The 25,799-nt window shown below is 40.4% G+C and overlaps 1 protein-coding gene across 1 annotated transcript in view; it reads left to right on the top strand.

Annotated features, from left to right (window-relative positions):
• The window catches only part of ENTPD1 (ectonucleoside triphosphate diphosphohydrolase 1), a 98,111-nt gene that overhangs the window by 32,355 nt on the left and 39,957 nt on the right, over positions 1-25,799 (top strand). Inside the window, exon 2 of the mRNA XM_080822443.1 lies at positions 14,126-14,253. Within this exon, the coding sequence (XP_080678569.1) occupies positions 14,126-14,253 (128 nt within the window). The remainder of the gene's footprint in view (positions 1-14,125; positions 14,254-25,799) is intronic.

The raw sequence follows: 25,799 nt of genomic DNA, 5'->3' as shown, positions 1-25,799 counted from the left end.
CTTAACCCACTGAGCCACCCAGGTGCCCTTCTTCTGCCCATTTTTTGACATGGTTATCTGTTTTGTGTGTGTTGAGTTTGAGTTCTTTATAGATCCTGGATATCAGCCTTTTGTCTGTGTTGTCATTTGCAAATATCTTCTCCCATTCCGTGGGTTGCCTCTTTGTTTTGTTGACTGTTTCCTTTGCTGTGCAGAAGCTTTTGATCTTTATGAAGTCCCAAAAGTTCATTTTCGCTTTTGTTTCCTTTGCCTTTGGAGACATATCTTGAAAGAAGTTGCTGTGGCTGATATTGAAGAGGTTACTGCCTATGTTCTCCTCTAGGATTCTGATGGATTCCTGTCTCATGTTGAGGTCTTTTATCCATTTCGAGTTTATCTTTGTGTATGGTGTAAGAGAATGGTCGAGTTTCATTCTTCTACATATAGCTGTCCAGTTTTCCCAGCACCATTTATTGAAGAGACTGTCTTTTTTCCACTGGATATTTTTTCCTGCTTTGTCGAAGATTATTTGACCATAGAGTTGAGGGTCCATGAACACTCATGAATGAAATTGAAGAAGACACAAAAATATGGAAGACCATTCCATGCTCTTGGATTGGTAGGATAAACATTGTTAAAATGTCTATACTGCCTAGAGCAATCTATACTTTTAATGCCATTCCGATCAAAATTCCACTGGTATTTTTCAAAGAGCTGGAGCAAATAATCCTAAAATTTGTATGGAGTCAGGAGAGACCCTAAATTGCTAAGGAAATGTTGAAAAAGAAAAACAAAACTGGGGGCATCACGTTACCTGATTTCAAGCTTTACTACAAAGCTGTGATCACCAAGCCAGCATGGTACTGGCATAAAAACAGACACATAGACCAGAGGAAGTCAAATCTTAAGAACTGCTGTGACATGGGTCAGCTCACTGGAGATGCTGGAGGGGGAGAGCTGGAGGCAAGAGGAGTGGAATGAACATACCAGTTTCAGTAAAGCTCTAAGAAGAGAGGAAGGGGCCTTTCCCCACCCAGTCCTGAGAGAATAGGTGAAAGGTGGGCCTAATAGTGTGTTTGTTATCTAGCTTAACTATTCCATCCCTAAAGATGGGTCTACCAGTGTGTCATCCCCAGATGTCAGTTCTAGGCAACAAAGACTTCCGCAGAAGGTAGAGTAAAATTTTCCTCTTCAACTCATATGTTCCCCAGAGCCTTTGGGTTTGCAGGAATTTCTGTAAGGAATTTAAACTATTTTAGCCATCATTTCTAAGGACCCTAATGTATCCTGAGCTTTTGCTGAGTTGGAGACAATTTCCCTTCCACTCAGAACAGTAGTATAATTCCAAAGAAGAGAAAGCATATGGAATCACTCTTGTCTGCTTTGGTTCCCCAAGTCTGTTTCCTTGTCTGGCTGCACCCCTCCTACCTCTGTGAGTCTGAGCAGGTAAGATAGCAGACGGTCTGGGTGTGAACAAGAAGTGCGTGGAATTTGCTGCGCACATCGCTCTTGTGGTCTCCATATTAGATCTGTATTCTACAGGCAGCCTCTGTCTTTAAGGGAAAGACTATCTATTTCACCTACTGGAATAAAAAGAATGAGAATCCCACGAAACCAAACATGCAAAGGATGAGTATATAAGACATAATACCCACTTATTGTTTAACAATCATCAGCTCATTTTTAGCCTGTTAGAAAAATCATGGCAAGAGTGCTTGGTGGACATGAAATCACAGTAGGGGGAGTTAATCTGTTATCTTAGAGAGGACATCCTTCATTACCATGGAGAAAGAACTTTCAGGGAAATGGCGTACTTGATTCCATGGGCCAAGGGATCTTTTCCCCTAGACCATGCTAGAGACACACACCACACTGTCCAATTCTTCTAGTTGCCTTTTTACTCAAAGCAGATGACCCCACCTCACCGTGTTTATACATTCTCTCTTCACTCAGGGTGCAAAACTGAGTAGGACCCCACATTCTTAGTTATATTCTGGATTTGAGGAAATACTATAGTCATGGTGATGTAAGAAAGATGTTTGGGTTCAAAGCTGACAGCCAAGAAAGAATTCCTGATACATCTTTGGTACAAAAAGGTGGTTTTATGAAAGCATGGGATAGGACCTGTGGGGAGAATGAGCTGTAATGGGTCATGGGTAGTGGCCCATTATATAGTTTCAAGTTGGGAGGAAGTTAGGGATAGCAGAAGCCTCCCAGGTATTTTGGAAACAAGGTTTCCAGGATCCTGAGGGAGCTAGCTATTGTTAGGAAAAGGTCATTTATTACTGTACAATAAAAACTCAGTCACGAAACTCTTCAGATGTTTATCAGTAGGTCATATGCTTGGAAGATGTTTGCCACCTCACTTGAGGGGGGTAGAGATAAAGGAAGTTTCCAAAGGAATTTTTATATGTTAATGTAGATTTACAGGATCCTGGGGATTGGGCTAAGATTGCCTTTTGCCCTTAGCAAATTATTAACATTGAGGCAGCTGAGTTCCTAGAGGAATGTTCTGCCTGGTTCAAGGACTTGTCAATGGACTGTAGGTAGTAAGGACATTTAATAATTTTTCTCCTGCTGTTGTTTCCCACATCAACAGGACTGAACATACCTTTTTAAAAACGCTTGGGCAAAGTTGGTGGGAGCTGCTCTCAACTGTTATGTGTTGGTCTTACTAGTTTTGCTCTAGAAGGACACCCCTTTTTCCAAGGTCCAGGATCTTTCCTTAACCTTTCCTTCCTTCCACCTCACTAAATGAGTACAGAAAATAAGCTAAAAAAAATCTAGGGGATTCTTAGATTGTCCCTCCCAAATATCAATTGTGTCTGTTACACCCTTGACAGGAACTAGATACTTAACTTAAGGTTGAGTTCTCACCTAAGTATCTAAAGTACAAATACTCTGTGTTCATGGTTAAAGAGAGACAAAGATCTATGACAAAGTTGCCATGGGCATTTAGAAACTTGACTGTATCTTATCCAGAGAGCTGTTCCCTCTTGTGTTGTTATATAACAGCAGAGATACCTGAGAGGAAATGCCAAATTTCCCTCAAAATAAAGCTCCAAATCCACCCAAAGTCTGGCCAAGTGACACCTGATGATTCTGCCCCAAAGAACAGAAAAGAGATTATACTGATCTAGGAAGGATGAACGAGTGGGAGTTAGGGGGACCCAGAGATGGCTGCTTGGTCTCATCAGGTTGGTGAGTGGGTAGCAGGGTGGCAGAGTGGGCAGAGAATCGGCAAGGTCAGCATCAAACTACCAATGCACAACTTTCTATTTACCCATTCCTTACCTTCTGGGTTCCCAGTGTCTTTGCCCCTTTACTCCAAACTGGAAAACTCTGTCAATTTTTCTTCTTTAGCTCAAAGCCTTTGGGCTTTTAGGAATTTCTATTAAGAATTTTGAATTACAGGATGCCTGGGTGGCTCAGTCAGTTAAGTGTCTGCCTTTGGCTCAGGTATGATCCCAGGGTCCTGGAATCGAGCCCCACATTGGGCTCCTTGCTCAGCTGGGAGCCTGCTTCTCCCTCTGCCTGCAATTCCCCCTGCTTATGTGTGCTCCCTCTCCCTCTCTGACAAATAAATAAATTAAAAAAAAGAATTTTAAATTACTCAGAGAATCAGGAAGAAAGGAGGGAAGGGGGAAAGGAAGGAGGAGAAAGAAGGGAGGAAAAAGCGAGAGGGAGAAAGGACGGTCATGTGGTAAAATATTTTAAGAATTGCTCTGCGTGGAAGGGAAGCAACATGCAAGCTTGGGACTGCTATCCTTGAGGGGAACTGCTTGCTCGGTTAGCCCTTGGATGTTTCGAGATTTCAGAAGGGTCCTCACCGTTCTGAGGGTTGGTGGGGATGGGTCACTGTGCTTGGACTGTGCATGGTTTGTGCTGGGTACCTGCTTTCCTTCTGAGAGTCTGGAATATCGGTGAGTGCTGAATGGAAGGTGCCTCTGTAGCCAGTTCTCAGTAAAATCCCTGGGCACTGGGTCTCTGGTGAACTTCCCTGATAGACAATATTTCACATGTGTTGTCCCAACTCACTGCCGGGGGAATTAAGTATGTCCTGTGGTCTGCACTGGGAGAAGACCTCTGGAAGCTTGTGCCTGGTTTCCTCCAGACTTATTACCATGCCTTTTTTTTTTTTTCTCGTTGCTGAGGATTCATATCCTTACACTGTAATAAATCTTAGTTGTGAATATGACCATATGCTGAGTCCTGAGTCCTAGCGAATCCATACTCCTCCACCCAGTGAGAACACACTGTACACATTGTTTCACATTTTGCTTTTCACATATAAAATATTTCAAAGACAGTCTGCATCAACATTCATAGATCAAAATCCTTTTCATGCCTGCATAATATTACCTATAGTGTATTAGGATTATATATCCAGACCCTAATTAATGGACCTTTAGTCATTTTTAGTCTTGCTATTACAAATAATGATGCACCAAACATCCCTGTACATGGATCTTTTTGTACATTCATAAGTATTATCAGCAGGTTAAATCTTTAGAAGAAGAATTCTTGGGCCAATGGATATATGTACTTTACTCTTTCATAGGTATTACAAAATGTCCACCCACTAAAGAGGTTACATGTATTTTTACTCCCACCAACATGTAGGAAATGCCCGTTTCCCCCACAGCATTATGGTTAAATAAATTTCTTTACTGAATTTCCTTCCTGAAAAGTCACATTCCTTAGATGCATAGTTCTATGGATTTTAACAAATGTATACAGTCATTTAACTACCATCACAACCAAAATATAGAGTATTTCTACCATCTCTGAAAGTACCGTTGTGATCTTTGGTAGTCAGTCCTCTGTCTCTGAACCTCGACCCACTGATCTGATTTCTATCCTTAGTTTTGCCTTCTCCAGAATATCATGTAAATGAAATCATACAGTATATAGCCTTTTGAGTCTGGTTTCTTTCACTTAGCATAATGCTTTTGAGATTCATCCATGTTGTTGTAATTCTCAGTAGTTTATTCCTTTTTTGTTGCTAACTAGAATTCCATATGGTTGTGTTGTAATTTAGGTATATTCACTAGTTGATGGGCACTTGGGTTATTTTGAGTTTTGGGTAGGCATATGTCTTAATTTTCCTTGGATAAATGCCTACGAATGGGATTGCCTGGTCATATGGCAAGTCTATGCTTGACTTCATGAAAGGCTGCCAAACTCTTTCCAAAGTGGGTGTGCCATTTTGCATCTCCAGTAGCAACATATGAGAGTTCCAGTTACTCCACATCCTTGCCAACATTTTGTTGTCAGTATTTTTATTTTTTTTAATTTTGGCCGTTCTAATAAGTATGTAGTAATGTTATACATTTATCAAAGTAAAAAAAAAACAAACCTTTGCTATCTTTGGTAAGTGATAAAAGCGGTCTCATTTTTTCATTTACATTTCTTTAATTAAGGGCAATTAGAAGACATTTAATATGTTAAGAATATGTATTTCTCTTCAAATTGCCTATTCAGGTATTTTTCTATTTAGGTAGGTTGATCAATTCTTCTTCTTTTTTTTTTTTTTTAAAGATTATTTATTTATTTATTTTACAGAGATCACAAGTAGGCAGAGAGGCAGGCAGAGAGAGAGAGGAGGAAACAGGCTCCCCGCCCAGCGGAGAGCCTGATATGGGGCTCGATCCCAGGACCCTGGGGCCATGACCTGAGCTGAAGGCAGAGGCTTTAACCCACTGAGCCACCCAGGTGCCCCAGTTGATCATATTCTTAATGATTTTTAATGACTCTATATATTAAGGTAACCAAATAGTTCGTAGTTGTTGTGAACATTTTCCTTAGTTTGTAATGTTTTACTATGTTTATGGCATATTTTGCTACAGAAATATTTTAATGTTTTATATTAAATACATCTCATGGGTGCAAAGATGTGGAGGTAGAAATGAGAGAATTTATGAATGGCAGGTATAGAACACAGGGGACTATAAGTCTAGGCAACCTGGGTGAGTCAATTTACCCAACCTTGGCTGTGACCCCCAAACTAGTGATATATGGCCAGTACAGATTTTCTTAAGTCTGTCTCACTGGCTACAAAGAACCAAAGCTTATTGACAAATGCAGCTGCTTTGAGAAAGGGTAGAGTCCCAAGGGTGTAATTCTTCAATTCAGATGTGGAAGAGGATTCATTTAGTGAAAGCAATGTACTTATTGCAGAGACCATCAATACATGAGATTGTTATGCTTGTTGGCCGGGACACAGGGAATTCCTGTCTGCGGTCTCAGTGATATCATTTTGCTGGAAACAGCCCTCCTCCTTGCCAGCCCTATACTTGAATATGGAATTCCATGATGACCACAAAGACTTATTGTGCTCCATGAAGTCTATGGGCATAATAATGCAGGAGAGGCCAGAAGGGATATGGATGAGGAGGTGGATGGTATGGTGGGATGAAGTAAGGGGAAGGAGAGTGAGGAAGGGGACTCCTTTGCTTCCTTATTTCCCACACACAGAGCCCCTATGGGCATTTGATTTCCGCAGTCATTAACATTTTTAGAGTCAAGCATACCAAGCGAAAGTCAGTTACTTGCTGCTAATCTGAAAAGAGCATAGCTCACAGCAAGAACTGTGGCGTGGGGGGCATGGGGTTGGCGGAATCTGATTTGGAGGAAGAGCTTGTTCTGTACCCCTACTCCCATTTCCACTGTCTGGTGTCTCTAGATGGGCTCCTCCCACCCAAAGCTGAACCTCTGAAGGGGTTCACTCAGGATGGGCTAGGCTACTTTGTTAAGATAAATGCACTCCTTTTCTAAAGAGTTGTGAAATGAGATTAACAATCTAATTAACATTTCAAAGACTAGGAATAAAATATCAAATAAAAGCAAATGACTTCCTCTGAAGTCTGTGGTTCAAGAGATCAGTGGGACAAGATGTGAGTCATCCACTCAGTTATCCATCTCTACCTCTCTTTCCATTTCGTCTTCCACCTTTCCCTTCCCCTCTTATTCTGTCTTCTTGCACATGTCCCCAAAGCCTGAGTCAATTGTGTTTTCCCTCCCTCTCATTTGCCTTTTGCCCTTTAACTAACCGGTCATCATTGAGGCCTTGCAGTTTATTTTTAGTATTTGTGTATTTATTGACATTGTAGTGACTTCCTTGACTTAAAAACAGAGGCAGGAAAAAACCCCCACCAAATTAAACTGCTTTGTCCTCAACCTAGGCTCTGGATTTATTAATTGGAAAAATATGGGGAGGGGGGGTGTGAGATGGAGTAAGATCTTTCCATTTGAACAGAACTTGGGGTGAATTCTTTTGCACTGAGTCTAGGAACAAAGCTGAGTAATTTCTACATGTCCCTAATCCAGAGCAATGGCTGAGGCAGTGAAATGGGCGTGAGAGATCTGGATTGAATTCTTCTCTGCTGTTTGCAAGATGTATGACTTTGAGCAAGTCCCTTAACCTCTTGGGGAATTACAATCTAAGCTTCTGTTACTCAGCTCCAAGCTTCTGACTATCATGGACTGAAAACTCTATTTTAAAAGACACAACACTGTCTGGTGTCATCTGTGACAACAGTCCTGACAACCCCTACAGCCAAATCCCCAAAGTCAGTCACTTTTCACTTATGGATGTTGGGATTGGGTCCCACATACAGCGCTATTAATGTGTGCCAGGCACTGTACTAAGCTTCAGTCATGTGGTCCAAGATAGGGCAGTGGTTTAAAAGCCTGGCCTCTGTGCTTACTTCTACATCAATATAACTCTGAGCAACTTCCTTAACCTGTGACTGAGTTTCCTCATCTGTAAAATGACAATGATGATGATGATAATAGTACCCATAATTCTGACCTTATTTAGAAAAGGGTCTTTGCCAATGTAATTAAAGGTCTTAAGATCATTCTGGATTTCAGGTGGGCTCTAAATTCAATGACTAACATCCTGATGAGAGAAAAGAGAGAAACATGACACACACAGACATAGGGAGAAAGACCATGTGCAGACAGTGATTAGAGAGATGCAGCCACAAGCCAAAGAATGCCAGGAGCCAGCAAAAGCCAGACAAGGCAAGAAAGGAATCATTTCCAGAGACTTTGGCCCTGTTGACACCTTGATTCTGGACTTCCAAAATTATGAGAAAATAAATTTCTGTTGTTTTAAGTTACCAAGTTTGTGGTAGTTTGTTGTGGTAGCCCCAGGAAGCTGATACAGACTATAATAGCACATCTACCTCCCAGGAGGGTTAAATGAGTGGTTATATTTAAAGTTCTAAGGGTACAGGGAGCCTGGGTGGCTCAGTCTGTTGAACGTCTGCCTTCAGCTCATGTCATGATCCCAGGGTCCTGGGATGGAGCCCCACATTGGGCTCACTGCTTAGAGGGGAGTCTCCTTCTCCCCCTCTCTCTGTCTGCTGCTCTCCCTGCTTGTGCTCTCTCTCTCTCTCTCAAATGAATAAATAAAATCTTTTTTAAAAAAAGTGCTAAGAGCAAAATGTGGACTACAGTGAGGGCTCTTGAAGTATTGGCTGCTATGTATTGTTAGCTCACTGGATCTTACCTAGCAACCCTATGAAGTAGGTACTCTTATGACTCCCATTTGCACATGGAGAAATGGAGGCTTAGAGAGGCTAAGCAAAGGTGAGCTTGTCTGGACTCTGCTCTAACTTGACCCACCCTTCAGAAGTCCCTGGAGTTGAACTTTCTGCTCATGGATCCTGGTTGGCTCGGTGACCCCTCATGATGTTCTCGCAGCAAAGATTCTTTAGTACTGATCTACCAAGACCAGAAGGTATAGAGAAGACCTCCCATGTAATGGTGTTTATTACTCCTGGATACATCTTACCAACCCTGGTCTTGGCACAGGCTCTGCTCCAACAGAATCAGGCTCTGTCTACACTTGGTTGGTTGATTGTCCTATGACCTGACCTCACCGATGTAGCCTCAGCACCTCATCACAACAGATAGGTGTGTGCTGCCTAAAAGGAACCCGCCTCTGCCCACCGCAAACTCTAGGGACTTCAAAGGCCCCTATGCTACTGAGCGTAGACTATACAAATGATTAGAAATAAGTCAGATCTCTTAGTAAGGCAATGTCCTTGCTGGAACCTGCAAGGTCCTATAAGAAAGCAACCCGGTTACCCACCTGACCATCTTTTATCATTCTCCCCTGCATCACTCTCCATGAGTAATGACCTCATGGCCAGGTACTGTCCCACCTCAGGGCCTTTGCACATGCAGTCTGGTTGCCTTTAATGCTCTTGCCTAACAGTTATGCATGCTTTCTTTTTACCCCTTTGACTCTCATCAATATCACCATCTCAGAGAGGCCTTTCTTATTCAACTTATCCTTCCTCTTCACCTTTCCTGCTTTTTTCCCCTCCTTAACACTTATGATGTAACATGCCATAAATGTTACTTATCTTGTTTATTGTCTTTTCTTTCAAACTATGATATAAGTACCACGAGGATGGGGATGCTTATCTGTTTTGTTCACTACTATAGCTCAGAGCCTAGGACAGGACTAGTGCACAGTATAATGTATTCCCTAGATAATTGTTGAGTGACTAATTGAAAGAATGAGTGAAGCAAAGCCCAACAATAACTATGAAACTCCCCAACTGAAGTGGGTCAAGTCACGAAGTATCTAGAAGCAGCACACAAAGAGAGAACTAGTGGAACAATTGAGCTTTGAAGCATATGGAGGGAACATAGCCTCTTATTGAGCTTGATTTTATTTTTTTTAATTTATTTTATTTTTTTTATTTTAAGATTTTTTATTTATTTCTTTGACAGAGATCACAAGCAGGCAGAGAGGCAGGCAGAGAGAGAGAGAGAGAGGAGGAAGCAGGCTCCCTGCTGAGCAGAGAGCCCGATGCGGGGCTCGATCCCAGGACCCTGAGATCATGACCTGAGCCGAAGGCAGAGGCTTAACCCACTGAGCCACCCAGGCGCCCTTGAGCTTGATTTTAAAGGAGACAAGGAAAATAATGTGGTGGAGAAAGAGGGGAACAGACTTCTAAGTGATAGAAATCTCAGATTTCTCTGGAAAAATCAAAATACAAAATTCATTTATTCATTCAACTGGGAACACAGCAATGACCAACTCAGCAATGACCAAGGGTACTTACATTCTAGTGGTCATCATGTCAGGCAATATGATCTTGGAGAAAAACATCTGCTTACTGGAATGGTGATATTGGAAGGGCTTATATTTCCAGAGGGCTGAGAGGTCTAGATCAGTGTGGCTTTTCTCTGGCAGCCTGTAGGAAGCTACCTTAGATTCTTGATCTGGAAAAGCCCTGGGAATGTCAGTTATGGGAGATTTCTGCAGCCACAGGAAGGATGGATTCTCATAGGGAAGGGCATTGGAAAGGGTGAGGTCCGAGAAAGGGTGGTTGTACAGAGGTGGAGGTGACTGGAGGGGGTGATATCACCATAGAAGAGGGTGGGTCAAAGACGTCTGTAATGAACTGAGAAATTGAGAAAGGATCTTAAAGCCCCAGAGTGTTAGAGCAATCTAAATGTGTGTCGCCAAGAACAACTACTTGAGGGAAGGGAAGGAACAAAATAGGAGAGTCGGTGCAGGGACTTTAATGCCGGGATTTGGGACCAGATGAGGCCAGATTAGGACCAGTCCCTAACTTCAGTGACTGTCCCATCACTGGCCTTTGTGAAGGCCCACAGGAAGGACCACAGTACTCTATTGCTGTTTACCCTCCAGCACTTGTCTGTGTTTGCTCTTCTCTGTGTGACAAGCCACGCTTAGTCCAGATGTAACTGATCAAACTGGAAATGGTCTGAAACTACTGAGTCATACAGGATCTGCAGAGTAAAACTTTTGTGGTTTTTGCCTAAAACCTACCACACCTTTCAACACTCCAACTCTTTTTATTAATGTAGTAAATTTTAAGATATTACATCTTTGGTATCATGAAGTGAGATGGCTGGGATTTCTCTATTTGGCAGAATTTTGATCTTCCCTTTAATAGGATGCTAGCTGTAGATGTCAGGAGGGCTGTTTGTGTAAGAATCAAAAGATCATTTTTTCTTTTTTGTTCTTTTCCTCTGACATAGCTAATTGGCTTGAAATCAATCTGTTTTCACAAAGCTTGGGTTTCCTTCAGTTTTGTCTCTCAAGTGAAGAGCTGAACTTTCTACCTGACTCTCACCTTAAATAGAAACATTTTCTTGCTTGTCATATGAAAGGGAAAAAATGGGAGGGAAGCGGTAGCCTTGACTCCTCCAGTACAGTGAGACAATTCAAAGGAAAACAAACACAACACTTTGCCATTACATATTTTGATAAAAAGTGTTCCTTGAAATTGTTTTTTGAAATGCCATTTCACATTGTGTGATAGAAACTGAATTTCTGTTATCCACAAGGCAAATGAAGGGCTTTCAGTGAAGTGGGGGAGAGACAGTCACTGTGAATTTTCCATAGCAATTTGATTGTAGCAGTCACAGCATCTGAAAGAGTTCTGGGGGCCAGAGAAGAGGGGACAGTAACCTAAGTGGTTCCCTTTTTAGGAGCACATCCCAGCTAAGTCCCCTCTGGACCCCCATATCTAGTGGTATGGCTAGTACCACTCCTAAGAGGAGATTAAGGGCTTTTGAAAACTACCTGCCTTAAGCCATAGAAAACATGGTAGTATTTTAATTACTCCTCCCTGGTAATCTAGCCAGTTACATGAAAAACAAATTTAGTCATTATTATTTTATTTTTTTGTAATAAAGCTTTTAAAAAATGTGTATGAGAAATTCCGGAAGTTTCTCTCTGATCTAAGTTATTTTTCTTGTCATATCTGTCATAAGAGTATGATGAAAATCTTCAATATAGTCTGAAAATATGGATGTCATTGCAGAAGCTGGGCAGATGTGGAAAAGTATATATCTTCTACCTGTCCAGGAATAATAATGTAAGTAAATAACTTCATTAGGAAATGGAAGAGACAGAGTCATGTCAGGCTGTTTCCCACCTCAGGGCTTTTGCAGCTGCTGTTCCCTCTTTCTGGAATGTTCTTACTCCTTCTCATGGCTGGTATTTTCTCATCATCCAGGTCTCAGTCAAATGTCGCCTTCTTGGAGAGGCTTTCCTGACCCTTAGTTGAATCCTCCCACCCCAACTCCGCTGCATATCCCATTCCTTGGTTCTAATTCCCATTAAGCTGTGTAATATCCCTTAGTTTTAATTTCTTCTTAGTATATATCGTGACCTGGAGTTGCTGGTTTATGACTTCTGTTCTGGCTTATTTATCTCCCCAGCCAGATTGTGAACTCCTAAGAGCAGGGACCTTGTTGGTCTTTGTCACTACTAAGATTAGTGCCCAAATAGATGCGGAAGGAAAATGAGAGCAAAACTGTCATATATGAAAACAAAATAACTAAACAGATAGATTTTGGGGGGAACAGCTTGAGGGAGCCAAGCTTTCAAAATTCAGTTTAAATAGAAACTGCTGCAGTGTGCTGCCCTTGGGTATTAGATTTGTAATTGTTCATCCCAAGTGCTGCTTGTAATGAGCTGTGTTTGTCAATACCATCACTTTGGGAACTGAGGCAGGTAGTACCTAGGGTGTTCTTTGCCAGATTCTAGAGCCCTGGCATCAAACAGGAGACTTTTGCCACTCCAGTTATATCAGGATATTTTGGCTTCAGAGTATTAAAATCCCGACTCTAACGGGGTCAAAGCATAAGTCGCACGGGAAGTTTGGAGCAGGGATTATTCTTTTAGTAGTTCAAAATGCTGTGAAAGACTCAAGTTTTGTCCATTTCTCTGTTCTGCCATCATTGAATGTCATCTTATCCAGGCAGGGTAATGTCTGAGGAAGACAAGAGTGCTGCCATTCTTTTCCTAGACTTGCTCCAGCAGACTTCCTCCAGGGTCTCATGGGCCATTTTTGGGTATACATGCATTGTTGAACTAATCATTGGTGAGGGAATGAGATTATGCACAACAATAAGGCCTGATCCTGAACTTGAGGGGTGGAGTGTATCCTTTTCTCACGAGGTATGTGGACTGCTTGGGGAGTGGCAATCATCTGAACAAAACTGAGGTTCTTTTGGGAGGGGAGAAGGAGAGGAAGTGTTGTATATTTCATCTATTGTTCCTATGTTTGGAAGCAGTAGCTAATGGGATCGCTAAAACTTTTAAGCTTTGTACTGTTCGGTCTGATAAGTAAAGACTAGTTTACGATTCTAGAGGTTGATGAGCAGACTGGAGACCCATACGGTTACAGTCCTTTGGATTAAGTCCAAGCTTCTGCTCAAGAGCTTGGGGAGGAGCTCCTGTTTCAGCACGTGGTGCCTGCGGCTGTTCAAGTGGGAGACCCAGAGGGGGAGAGTCAGTCGGGCTCCTCTTTTAGCTGTTTTAATCCCAAGCCCTGTCTTTAGAGAAGTGCAATCTATTCTGCAGAGCCCATCTCATTCCGTGTGTTTCTTTATTGCTTTATCTTATCCTTCTTTTCCAAAGCCTGAGAAAAAAAGTTTAGGGATAGTTTGGGAAGTTGAGAGAGGAAGGGAGTGAGTTGTCAGAATGGAGGAGTCGGGTAGCTTTCCATTTCTTGTTCACTTCTGCTATATTTACCAAAGTCACTTGTGCCTTTTATATAATTCTCTGCTTGGAGCTTTATTATGTCCCACGACAGGCTGAGACTAAGAATAGATGAGATAATGTAAATGAAGAAATGTTCAAAACTTCACAGCCTCTACACTGTTACAAATTACAACATTTAGTGTGGTTGAAATGCAAGGGGTGCGTCAATCCAGAAAATGGCATGGAATGTTGGGTCTTGGACATTTGATGATATTTTCTTAATACTTTTGAACATCTTAAACATTTTACGGTAGATTTTAAAAATGAGGGCAATCCTTGCTTTATTTTGTTGTTTGTACCCTCACAGACCCGCATGACCTATTAAATAGCCAATTTGGGATTCTTCCCTGTCCTCATTCCTTATCTGGTCATTGACCTAATTCTGTCCATTCTCCTTACTACAACCACTAACAGTCTTGGCCCTTATCACAGAACAGGCAAATCCTTTTGTTCTCGAATTATTTCCCTATAACAAAGATGAACTTTTATCTGTCTTTGATGTCTCCAGATAGCTAGCACGAGACCTTACCGAAGTGGAGGAAAATCAATGTTTTTTTGATTTCTTGTTGATATTTTCTTTTCTGCTCTTGGTTTTAGAGTCTGAACTGAAGAATTTCTGTTCCAGAAATATACTGATCATCCTTGGCTTCTCCTGTATCATAGCTGTGATTGCTTTGATCGCTGTGGGGCTGACCCAAAACAAACCATTGCCAGAAAATGTTAAGGTAACTCAAAACTGAGGGGGTCTGGCTGGGGTGCAGTGGGGGAAGGGGAAGGAGGGTATGGTAAATCAGAGCATAGAGGAGGGGTGGAGATTCTGGCAGCCCAGGAACAAGTCACTATCCACCGGATTAGGGAGGTAAAATGGAGTGATGCTCACTGGGGAAGAGGGAATGTCTTGAGTCAATTGGTGGTGGGAAGAAAATTATCTTTATGCTTGTTCAGCAATAATTGTTAGTACTTTGAGAGAAACAAATACTTTATTCACTACATCCAGATATTATGTGATGCTATTTTGTGCTGATATTCTATGACTTAGTGTTATCTTTACTTCTTATTCATTGTTTCACTGTGGATCTGTCACAACACTGCACTCTTTGATCTTCTTACTCAATCATCATTACTATACCAAAATAATTAAATTTATTAGAGAGCATTATATAAAGTAGTTTGGAAGTCAAAGATTATGGAGAAGAATTTTTCCTCATTTTCAGAATATTAAAGAAAGCATCAAAGTCAATTAAAAAACACAGAGAACCACACACATGTATCAAATACAGTGATTTGAAATTAATTCATGGGTAGACATATTTCTTCAAAATTTCCACATTTGAAGAGCTAGTTAATATCATTAAAAATAATTAGGGTCATTAACTCTGCTGTGATATATTTCTACTTCCTTCCAAATTCACCAAAGTAAAATTTCAAAGACATGAATATCTTACAAGTAGCTTGTAATGTCACTATTTTATTTAATCTTAGTTAAAAAGCATGTGAAAAATTTAAGTTTATGTTGTAAATACAACATTTTAAACTTTCATTGAAATTAAATAAATGTATAAATAAATAAATCTAAAAGGGCCCAGAATATACCTATTTGCTAATGTTGTACATATTGGCACATATATACACGTAGATGATGACATGTCTAGAAGTTAACTTGGCCATGGAGGCTCTGGAATACATGTGCAGAAGTTTATTTTCTTGTATTTGAAGACACCAAACTGTGAGACTAGAATGACGGATGCATATGCCAGGCTTCTAAAGCTTTTGCCACCCACCCAAATCAGTCGCTATATAGTGGAGGCCTGGATGTTACATTGGCATTCCTTTATGACATGAACTCAACTCAGTGTTACTGTGCACAGCAACCCCTTTGTCAGCTCAGAAGGCTGATATTATCTCATTGTCAATGTTCTCTTGCCTTTTAATATTGAGTGATGTTGGCTCTCTTGGCAAAACTTCACTCACAGCTGAAGCCTCGTGACATCTTTGTTCTGCTATTTGTTTACCAGCTCCAAAAGTACATGATTGCCTTCTTGATTTGACCTTTTTACATGTTCATTATTGCATCATTGGAGAAGGGGACTGCCTAGGAGGCAAAATCCATGACAGACTTGAGCTCTGTGTTCCCAGTGAATACTTCTGGTCATGGATGACTTTCCTGCATTTGTAGTGGTCATCATTGACTCTGTTGTGATTCTGTGTTGTGTTGGCCCCAGAAAATGGAACAGGTCTTTAAATAAGAGGTATGAGTATTTGAAGAGTAGATAGTGGCATATGAAATGGATCTTTATAGCAATATCACTGGTTTATTTTACACAAAGACCAATTTATATATGGAAACTAGTCATTTATTAAGATCATATACTAATTTAAATAAGATTATTGGCAAATATTAAGGACAAAAATATTTTAGGAACTTGTCTTTGGTGATGGCTTTAAGCTATGCATACTTAATTTGATAGTCACTAGCCATATGTAGCTATTTCAACTTAGGTTAATTAAAATAATATAATATAATATAATATAATATAATATAATATAATATAATTTTGTTCCGTAACTGTACTAGCCACATTCCAAGCACTCAATAGCCTCACGTGGCTGGTGGATACTAAACTGGACAATGCAGACTTAGAACATTTCCACTGGGGCAGAAAGCTCAATTGGACATTGCTGCTTTAGAGCATACTCTTTGATAATATCCTCGAAATCATTTGAAACTAAATTTGAGGAATAAGGTATATGATAAAACATTATAAAATCCAAAATAAGGAAAAAGAAATGAGACTTTTTCTTGCGTGGTTTGTAAACCAGTACCAGGATCATCCCAGATATCATGAGCTACTAATGTGCTTTGAGTAGTTTGTTGGAATAAACTTACTTCCTTTCAAAAATGATAATTTAAAGGATAATATTTATTTCAATATTTGTACCTGGTATATTTGTTTTAAAAACCTATAACATTGTGGGGCACCTAGGTGGCTCAGTGTGTTAAACCCTCTGCCTTCGGCTCAGGTCATGATCTCAGGGTCTTGGGACTGAGCCCCGCATTGGGCTCTCTGCTCAGCAGGGAGCCTGCTTCCTCCTCTCTCTGCCTGCCTCTCTGCCTACTTGTGATCTCTCTCTGTCAAATAAATAAATAAAAATTTTTTAAAAAATTAAAAAAATAAAAATAAAAACCTATAACATTGAACTTCCAGGGAAGACAGTGGAGTAGGAGGACCCTAAGTTCATCTCGTCCCATGGAACACGATAGTATCCACATCAGTGTAAATAACCCAGAAAACGATTTGAAGACTGATGGAAGAGTCTCTTCACAGCTAAATGTAGGGAAGAGGCCATCTCAAAGAGAATAAGAAGGGTGGAGACACATTTGGAAGTTAAACAGACCTGTCTATAGTGGGGAGGTACGATACAGGTATGGAAAGGGGAGAGGACAAGACCATCACACCAAGTACCCCAGGTGCACAGGGATTCTGCATGAAACCAGAGAGGCTTAATTTCCTGAGTTCTTAAAATCAGCAGGAATTATTACCTGGAAATTTGAAAAATAGTGGGCTCAGTTCTGGAAGAGTCAGGAAGGTGAGAGGAAACAGTCCCCACCTTTAAAGAGATAGCACCCTTAAATAGCCCTGTGGAGACACAGCATAGAAGCAGCAGTTTGAAAAGCACCTGGGGTGTGCAGGAGGGAGATTTGTCTACTAATCTCAGAGCATGTGCTTGGAGGGGCAGGGATCACTGGGAGACTTCTCCAGGAATAAAGGAGCTAGTGGATGCCATTTCCTTCCTCCACCGTCCAGCATAAACACATGGATACCTGTGACCCAGCACTTCTCCAACAACACTACCTAACTTGCTAATAGCCTGCCCCACCCTTGTGTTCTCCTGTGGACCTGCTGGTACCAGCCAGGCCTCACTCCAGGTCTTCTTTCACTACAGACCTTACTAATACCACCCACACTGCCCCCAAGTGCTTCTTGAGATCCACTCCCTCCAATCTAGCCAGCCTTGGTTCTGGTGGCTACAGGACCCCTTTCACAACACCCCTAAGCAAACCTTGCTAGCACTGTGTGCCCGTCCCCCCATTCCTGCATTCTCCCGTGTACCTGCCCCCTCCAGTGTGCCCTTAGCAAAAGCCTATCCAAAGTGGTGCCACAAGCCTGGCAGTGTGCAACCAGCCCTGACAGGCCAGCACCACTCCAAAGTGACTCCTGTCCTGGGGACAGTGGAAGAGACCACACTACACACACCACACAGACCAGTCTGACTGTAGCACCAGCAGAGGGCTGGCAGCTGATGTCTGGTATGACTGCAGGTCCTGCCCACCTATGAAAGCCTCTCAAAAGACAACACACAAAAATATGCCCTATAGTTTGGTGTTACTGCATCTCTGGCAAACTCCTGGTCTGACTCAACTCAAGCTGCAAGTGGCCCAAGACTGGCCCACTAACAACACAGGGACTAGACCCTGCCTATAACAGGCAAAGAGACCCATCACAGACAGCTGGACTAAAGGCAAAAGTGGCTCAGCCACAACAGCGGGACACACACATTACATATAGGAGATACCTCTGAAGTGCCAGGTTCTGGTAAACAGGGGACGCTGTGCGGTAAGGCACTATAGGACTTCTTCATAAGGCCATTACTGTCAAGTACATGAGACATAGCTATCTTTCTCAACAAAGAGAAACAGATGCAGAGAGTTAGACAAAGTGAGGAGGCAGAGGAATATATCCCAAATGAAAGGACAGGACAAAATGACTGCAAGAGAGCTAACAAATAGAGATAAGTAATATGCTTGTAGAGAATTTGAAGTAATGGTCATAAAGATACTCACTGGACTTGAGAAGAGAATGAAAATCTTAACAAAGTGATAGGAAACCAAAAAGATGGGCACCTGGGTGGCTCAAGTGATTGAACAACAAGCTCTTGGTTTTGGCTCAGGTTGTGATCATAGTGTTGTGATATCAAGCCCTGTATCAGGCTCTGTGCTCAGCTCAGAATCAGTTTGGGATTCTCTCTCCTTCTCTCTCTCTCTCTCTCCCTCCCCCTCTCTCTCTCTCTTTCAATAAATAAATAAAATCTTTGGGGAAAAAAAGGAAAACAAAAATGAACCAGAGATGAAGTACTCAATAACTCAAATTAAAACTACATTAGATGGAATAAATAGTAGACTGGAGGAAGAAGAAGAATGGATCAGTAACTGGAGCACAGAGTAATGGAAAGCATCAAGCTGAACAGGAGCTAAGAAAGAAATAATTAAAACTTAAAAAACAGGGAACTCAGTGAGACCATCAAGCATAAAAACATTCACATAATAGGGGTCCCAGAAAGAGAAGAGAAGGAAAAGGGAGCAGAAAATTTATTTGAAGAAATAATAGCTGAAAACTTCCTGAATCAGGAGAAGGAAACAGAAATCCAGATCCAGGGGCGCCTGGGTGGCTCAGTGGGTTAAGCCTCTGCTTTTGTCTCAGGTCATGATCTCAGGGTCCTGGGATTGAGCCCCGAATTGGGCTCTCTTGCTCAGCAGGGAGCCTGCTTCCCCCTCTCTCTCTGCTTGCCTCTCTGCCTACTTGTAATCTGTCTGTCAAATAAATAAATAAAAATAAAATCTTAAAAAAAAAAAGAAAGAAATCCAGATCCAGGAGGCACAGAGAGCCCCCAACAAAATAACCCAAGGAGGTCTACACCAAGACATATAGTAGTTAAAATGGCAAAAAGTAGTGATAAAGAGAATTTTAAAAGCAGTAAGAGAAAATAATTACTTATAAGGGAAATCCCACAAGCCTCTAGCTAATTTTTTAGCAAAAACTTTGCAGGCCTAAAGAGAGTGGCATAATACATTTACACTGATGAAAGGAAAAAACCTGCAGCCAAGAATACTCTATCCAGCATGGCTATCATTCAAAATAGAAGGAGAGATAGTTTCCCAGACAAACGAAAGTTAAAAGAATTCATGACCACTACCAGAAATGTTAAAAAGGACTCTCGAGTGGAAGGAAAAGACTATAAGCATGAGTAAGAAAAATAGGAAGCACAAAAGCAGAAAAATAAGTGTAAATATAAAAATCAGTCAAGGGATTCACAAAATAAAAGGATGTAAAGTATGACACCATATACTTAAAACATGGGGGAGAAAGGAATAAAGAATGGATTCAGACTTAAGCAACCATCAATTTAACATAGATTGCTATATGCATAAGATGTTATACATAAAGCTAATGGTAACCACAAATGAAAACCCAATAATAGATATGCGAAAAATAAAGAGAAAGGAATCCAAGTATACCACATAAGAAAGTAGGAAACCATGAGAGGAAACAGCAAGAGAAGAAAAGAACAGAGAAGAACATAACAACCATAAAGCAAGTAACAAAATGGCAGTAAGTACATACTTATCAATAATTCGTTTGAATGTATATGGACTAAATGCTACAATCAAAACAATCTTATCTACAAGAAACTCATTTCAGACCTAAAGACATATGCAGATTGAAAGTGAGGGGATGGAAAAGCATTTATCATGTAAATCAAAGTGAAAAGAAAGCTGGGATAGCAATACTTACATTGTACAAAATGGATTTTAAAATAAAGACTGTAACAAGAGACAAAGAAGGACACTATATGATCATAAAGGCATTGTTAAAATGTCTATACTGCCCAGAGCAATCTATACTTTTAATGCCATTCCAATCAAAATTCCACCAGTATTTTTCAAAGAGCTGGAGCAAATAATCCTAAAATTTGTATGGAATCAGAAGAGACACCGAATTGCTAAGGAAATGTTGAAAAACAAAAATAAAACTGGCGCCATCACGTTACCTGATTTCAAGCTTTACTACAAAGCTGTGATCACCAAGACAGCATGGTACTGGCATAAAAACAGACACATGGACCAGTGGAACAGAGTAGGGAGCCCAGATATGGACCCTCAACTCTATGGTCAAATAATCTTCAACGAAACAGGAAAAAAAAAATCCAGTGGAAAAAAGTCTCTTCAATAAATGGTGCTGGGAAAACTGGACAGCTATATGTAGAAGAATGAAACTCGACCATTCTCTTACACCATACACAAAGATAAACTCGAAATGGATAAAAGAACTCAACGTGAGACAGGAATCCATCAAAATCCTCGAGGAGAACATAGGCAGTAACCTCTTTGATATCAGCCACAGCAACTTCTTTCAAGATATGTCTCCAAAGGCAAAGGAAACAAAAGCAAAAATGAATTTTTGGGACTTCATCAAGATCAAAAGCTTCTGCACAGCAAAAGAAACAGTCAACAAAAAAAAGAGGCAACCCATGGAATGGGAGAAGATATTTACAAATGACAGTACAGACAAAAGGTTGATATCCAGGATCTATAAAGAACTCCTCAAACTCAACACACACAAAACAGACAATCATATTAAAAAATGGGCAGAAGATATGAACAGACACTTCTCCAATGAAGACATACAAATGGCTACCAGACACATGAAAAAATGTTCATCATCACTAGCCATCAGGGAGATTCAAATCAAAACCACATTGAGATACCACCTTACACCAGTTAGAATGGCCAAAATTAGCAAGACAGGAAACAACGTGTGTTGGAGAGGATGCAGAGAAAGGGGAAGCTTCTTAAACTGTTGGTGGGAATGCAAACTGGTGCAGCCACTTTGGAGAACAGTGTGGAGATTCCTCAGGAAATTAAAAATAGAGCTTCCCTATGACCCTGCAATTGCACTACTGGGTATTTACCCCAAAGATACAGATGTAGTGAAAAGAAGGGCCATCTGTACCCCAATGTTTATAGCAGCAATGGCCACGGTCGCCAAACTGTGGAAAGAACCAAGATGCCCTTCAATGGATGAATGGATAAGGAAGATGTGGTCCATATACACTATGGAGTATTATGCCTCCATCAGAAAGGACGAATACCCAACTTTTGTAGCAACATGGACAGGACTGGAAGAGATTATGCTGAGTGAAATAAGTCAAACAGAGAGAGTCAAGTATCATATGGTTTCACTTATTTGTGGAGCATAACAAATAATATAGAGGACAAGGGTAGATGGAGAGGAGAAGGGAGTTGAGGGAAATTGGAAGGGGAGGTGAACCATGAGAGACTATGGACTCTGAAAAACAACCTGAGGGTTTTGAAGGGGCGGGGGGTGGGAGGTTGGGGGAACCAGGTGGTGGGTATTAGGGAGGGCACAGATTGCATGGAGCACTGGGTGTGGTGAAAAAACAATGAATACTGTTATGCTGAAAATAAATAAAAAATTTAATAAAAAAAAATAAAGGGAACAATCCAACAAGAAGATATAACAATTGTAAATTGTATAACAATTGTAAATATGCAGGTGACTCAAATTGTAAATATGAGGTGACTCAAATAAACAAAATTAGAAACGAAAGAGGAAAAATAGCAGCCAATACTACAAAATACAAAGAAGATTATGAGACTATTTTGAAAAATTATATGCCAACAAACTGGATAACCTAGAAGACATGGATAAATTCTTAGAAACATACAACCTCCCAAATCTGAATCAGGAAGAAACAGAAACACAGAGTAGACCTATTATTAGCAATGAAATTGAATCAGTAGTCAAAAAACTACCAACAAACAAAAATTCAGGACCAGATGTCTTCCTTAGTGAATTCTACCAAACTTTTAAAGGAGAGTTAATACCTAGCCTTCTTAAACTATTCCAAAAAATAGACAAGGAAGGAAAACTTCCAATTTCATTCTCTGAGGCCAGCATTACCCTGATACCAAAACCAGATAAAGACACTATAAAAAAAGAGAACTACAGGCCAGTAACTCTGATGAACATAGATATAAAAATCCTTAACAAAATATTAGCAAACCAAATCCAACAATAAATTTAAAAAAACCATTCACCATGATCAAGTGGGATTTATTCCTGAGATACAAAGGTGGTTCAATATTTGGAAATCAATCAACATGATACATCACATTAATAAGAGAAAGATAAAAGGAAATATACCTCAACGTAACAAAGGACACATATATTAAAAAAAAACCCATAGCTAACATCATAATGGTGAAAAACTGAAAGCTTTTCCTCTAAGATCAGGAACAAGACAAAATGCCTACTCGTACCACTTTTATTCAACATAGTACTGGAAGTCCTGGCCACAGCAATCAGACAAGAAATAGAAATAAAGAAATAAAGCTGTGATCACCAAGACAGCATGGTACTGGCATAAAAACAGACACATGGACCAGTGGAACAGAGTAGAGAGCCCAGATATGGACCCTCAACTCTATGGTCAAATAATCTTTGACAAAACAGGAAAAAATATCCAGTGGAAAAAAGACAGTCTCTTCAATAAATGGTGCTGGGAAAACTGGACAGCTATATGTAGAAGAATGAAACTTGACCATTCTCTTACACCATACACAAAGATAAACTCGAAATGGATAAAAGACCTCAACATGAGATAGGAATCCATCAGAATCCTCGAGGAGAACATAGGGAGTAACCTCTTTGATATCAGCCACAGCAACTTCTTTCAAGATATGTCTCCAAAGGCGAAGGAAACAAAGGCAAAGATGAACTTCTGGGACTTCATCAAGATAAAAAGCTTCTGCACAGCAAAAGAAACAGTCATCAAAACAAAGAGGCAACCCACGGAATGGGAGAAGATATTTACAAATGACAGTACAGATAAAAGGTTGATATCCAGGATCTATAAAGAACTCCTCAAACTCAACACACACAAAACAGATAATCATATTAAAAAATGGGCAGAAGATATGAACAGACACTTCTCCAATGAAGACATACAAATGGCTACCAGACACATGAAAAAATGTTCATCATCACTAGCCATCAGGGAGATTCAAATCAAAACCACATTGAGATACCACCTTACACCAGTTAGAATGGCCAAAATTAGCAAGACAGGAAACAACGTGTGTTGGAGAGGATGTGGAGAAAGGGGAACCCTCTTACACTCTTGGTGGGAATGCAAACTGGTGCAGCCACTTTGGAGAACAGTGTGGAGATTCCTCAGGAAATTAAAAATAGAGCTTCCCTATGACCCTGCAATTGCACTACTGGGTATTTACCCCAAAGATACAGATGTAGTGAAAAGAAGGGCCATCTGTACCCCAATGTTTATAGCAGCAATGGCCACGGTCGCCAAACTGTGGAAAGAACCAAGATGCCCTTCAATGGATGAATGGATAAGGAAGATGTGGTCCATATACACTATGGAGTATTATGCCTCCATCAGAAAGGACGAATACCCAACTTTTGTAGCAACATGGACAGGACTGGAAGAGATTATGCTGAGTGAAATAAGTCAAACAGAGAAAGTCAAGTATCATATGGTTTCACTTATTGGTGGAGCATAACAAATAATATAGAGGACAAGGGTAGATGGAGAGGAGAAGAGAGTTGAGGGAAATTGGAAGGGGAGGTGAACCATGAGAGACTATGGACTCTGAAAAACAACCTGAGGGTTTTGAAGGGGCGGGGTGGGAGGGTGGGGGAACCAGGTGGTGGGTATTAGGGAGGGCACAGATTGCATGGAGCACTGGGTGTGGTGAAAAAACAATGAATACTGTTACGCTGAAAATAAATAAAAAATTGGAGAAAAAAAAAATACCCCAACTGGAAACAACCCAGTGCCCATCAACAGTAGAATAGGTAACTTAATGGTGAACTTCTCATAAAATGGAATATTTTACAGTAGGAAGATGGAACTAAGAGGGAACTCTTCCTCAGCAAACTTGCATGCCTCAATCCAGAAAAAACAAATAAATAAGTGTATAATGAAAAAAAAAAAAAGAAATAAAAGGCATCCAAATTGGTGAGGAAGAAGGAAAACTTTCACTGTTTGCAGAAGACATGGTACTATATATAGAAAACCTTAAAGACTCCACCAAAAAACTACCAAAACTGATAAATGAATTTAGTAAGGTCAGAGGATACAAAATCAAAATATAGAAATCCATTGTATATCTATACACTATACATATATAATGAAATAACAGAAAAATAATGTAAGAAAACAATCCCATGGGGGTACTGGGGTGGCTCAGTCAGTTAAGCATCTGTCTTCAGCTCAGGTCATGATCCTGGGATCCTGGGATGGAGCCCCGTGTCAGGCTCCCTGCTCAGCAGGGAGTCTGCTGCTCCTTCTCTCTTTCTGCACCCCACCCCCACCGCTGCCCCCCACTGGTGCTCTCCCTCTCTTTCTCTTGCTTGGTCTCTCTCTTTCAAATAAAGAAACAAAATCTTAAAAAAAAGAAAGAAAGAAAGAAAACAATCCCATTTACAATTGTACCAAAAAGAATAAAATGCTTAGGAATAAACTTAACCAAGGAGGTGAAAGAACTGTACTCTGAAAACTATAAAACACTGATGAAAGAAATTGAAGATGACATAAACAAATGAAAGATATTCCATGCTCATGGACTGGGAGAACCAACATTGTTAAAATGTCCATACTACCCAAAGGAATCTGTGGATTTAATGCAATGCCTATCAAAATACCAAGAGTATTTTTCACAGAACTAGAATAAATAATCCTAAAATATATATGGATTCATAAAGACCTCAAATAGGCAAAGCAGTCTTTTTTTTTTTATTTGATAGAGTGCGAGATCACAAGTAGGCAGAGAGAAAGGGGGAAGCAGTCTCCCCACCGAGCAGAGAGCCCAACGTGGGGCTTGATCCCAGGACCCTGAGATCATGACTGGGTGGAAAGCTTAACCCACTGAACCACCCAGGTGATCCTAGCCAAAGCAGTCTTGAAAAAGAAGAACAAAACTGGAGATACCACAATCCCAGATTTCAAGATATACTACAAAGCTGTAGTACGATAAGCAGTATGGTACTGGCACAAAAATAAATGCACAGATCAATAGAACACAATTATGTTGTCCGTTAATCTTTGACAAATGTAGCAAGACTGTGCAATGGGAAAAAGATAGTCTCTTCAACAAATGGTGTTGGGAAAAACTGGACAGCTGTATGCAAAAGAATGAAACTGGACTATTTTACACCATACACAAAAATAAGCTAAAAATGGATTAAGGACTTAAATGTGAGATCTAAAACCATAAAAATCCTAGAAGAGCACAGGTAGTAATTTCTTTGATGTCAGCTGTAGTAACATTTTTCTAGATATGTCTCCTGAGGCAGGGAAACAAAAGCAAAAATAATCTATTAGCTTCTGCACAGCAAGGAAAATGATCAACAAAACTTAAAAACAAACTACTGAGTGGTAGATTATATTT

This window comes from Martes martes (genome assembly GCF_963455335.1).
Source record: "Martes martes genome assembly, chromosome: 14".
Classification (NCBI taxonomy): Eukaryota; Metazoa; Chordata; class Mammalia; order Carnivora; family Mustelidae; genus Martes; species Martes martes.
The sequence above is the reverse complement of the archived record's forward strand: the minus strand, read 5'-3'. Positions and strand labels throughout refer to the sequence as shown.